The following is a 2,009-nucleotide window of genomic DNA, read 5'->3' on the forward strand; positions in this document are numbered from 1 at the left end:
TAATCGCTAAAGTTTAAAAGTTGCGAATTTTTGGACGCGAGGGTGAAGATCGTAAAGACTTTTCTTGTATATGGAAAATTCAAAAATTCTCAGAAACTGAACGAGACCTCCAAATCAATTGAAATTTTGGACACTTCATAACGAAGGCTTCGGGTGCGGGCCCCCAAAATTGCAGCCTTTTATTGGCTAAAGTTTGGGAGTTGCAAATTTTTAGAGGCGGATTAGAGGTTCCTTTCTACAGCCTTTCTTCTGGAACTTTTCAAGCACCCGAAAGACAAACAGCAACTAAATCAATTGAAGAACAGGGAAAGAAGGAGAAAGAGAAGAGGGATTAAGAAAAAAGCCAAAAATGCCCCGCTATTTCGGCGCTTTTGTTCAGACCATCGGCCACAGAAGCAAAAAACCAGAAAAGAAAAATCAGTCGAGAACCTGGGGGGTTCTTAATAGCCTTTTCCCTAGTCGCCCTATAGGCTGAAACGCAATATTTGGCAATAATTGAAAAAAGAACCGGTACTTTTGCCTCGGATTCGGTACGGCAAAAAAGCGTAAAAACGATTCTGCAAAAGTAAAAGTAGAGTCCACTGCAGGTCCATCAACCGAGCGAAAATAATCGGCAATTTATCGACTTGATTGTTGCCAAGCGGAGCGTCATGAAAGCGAATTATCATCGTTTTGATGAGGTTTTTTTGCGAACTTTTACCTGAATGGGCAGCAGGCATATTTCCCTTGGCAGGGCGGCCAATTGGTTCCGGCTCAGGTCCAAAAAGTTCAAACATTGCAAACTGCTGATGGAGTCCGGAATGAATCTGATGGCGTTGTGGTAGCACTGAAGGCGTTCGAGGAAATGGAAATCGGTCACTTCTTCTGGCAGTTCACTGAAGCGATTTTTCGAGAGATCTGGAAAGAAACACCAAAACCATTAATCCATCGAGCCAAATAGCAGCTTAATGGTTTTTTCAATCGTTGTACAAGTGCCAAGGATCTCACAGTTCGCATAGGTTGCACTTTGGCCGTTTTTCAACTGTTGAGCACAATCTAGATCATATTTATAGTTTCAGTTTCTTGCCCCGATTTCTCTCGCGCTCTCTAAATAGCCAGAATTCGCCAACTAGTGGAAATTGTTTCGTTTAAAGAGCCGTCAGCATTTCTACAGCAGTGATTTGGTCGGAAAACACTGACAAATCCTCCCTAGATCAGGCCAATGCACCTCAATGTCTTTCCCACTGTTAAAGACTCGCTTTGTTGATGCTTGCAAGCGATGCACTGGGCAATTACCGACAGGATAAGAACTGTTAAACCGTTCTTCCTTCTGCTCTTCAGATGGTTAGATTGGCACGATAAATGGCCGAATCCCACGAAATAATCAAGAAAATTGAATTCGGAATGGTCGGAGGAAAAGCTCTGCTGGATAGGCCTTCTTAGGCCGTTAACCGTGATGTAAAACGCACACTGTTAAAAATAGCTTTAGGTTCTTAGCTCTAATTGAAATTCTTCGAGCGTCTGCAGGGGATATACCTACAACATTTGCATATAAAATCGATTGTTGCATTCAATAGCGGATATGAAATGTTGTTTTTCAGTGGCTCACAATGGGAACTAAGAGGATTTGGGCTTCAAGGCGGCAGAAGTAGGAAAAGACCCACGCAAAATGAGCCAAAAGTAAGTTAATGTCAAAACAACAAAACATGTGGAAAAAGAGGAGCGCAATTACATAAAGGGTGGGCCGTTATCGATTGAAATCTGCCCAAAACAGATGTGTTGGAGGGTGTGAAACTGAGCCTGTAAATCACTTTTTAACCAACCGAAGGGCGATTTTCATTGAGGTGCCGGGTATTAAAGCAACACTCCATGTGAAAAATGAGGCTGGAGTTCAAATGAGTATGAAGCTTCGGCTATGAATACGCAAAAAAGCTCGCGAAAATTGTTACAAAATGCAAAAATATGCGAATTGGCGCAAGGATGCAGATTGGAAACACTTTTCTTGCTCATCGAAAATTGAAAAATTCCCA

General features: G+C 42.2%; 1 protein-coding gene across 1 annotated transcript in view; it reads right to left on the reverse strand.

The window, feature by feature from the left end:
- Nucleotides 1-649: 649 nt before the first annotated feature.
- LOC125502966 (leucine-rich repeat and calponin homology domain-containing protein-like) overlaps nucleotides 650-2,009 on the reverse strand; it is a 4,849-nt gene continuing 3,489 nt past the window's right edge. Inside the window, exon 2 of the mRNA XM_048662583.1 lies at nucleotides 650-897. Coding sequence (XP_048518540.1) covers nucleotides 665-897 — 233 coding nt within the window. The 3' untranslated portion in view covers nucleotides 650-664. The remainder of the gene's footprint in view (nucleotides 898-2,009) is intronic.

The sequence above is a fragment of the Dendroctonus ponderosae genome, unplaced genomic scaffold (assembly GCF_020466585.1).
Source record: "Dendroctonus ponderosae isolate FM_Combo_2020 unplaced genomic scaffold, Dpon_F_20191213v2 Dpon_F_20191213_11, whole genome shotgun sequence".
Lineage (NCBI taxonomy): Eukaryota > Metazoa > Arthropoda > Insecta > Coleoptera > Curculionidae > Dendroctonus > Dendroctonus ponderosae.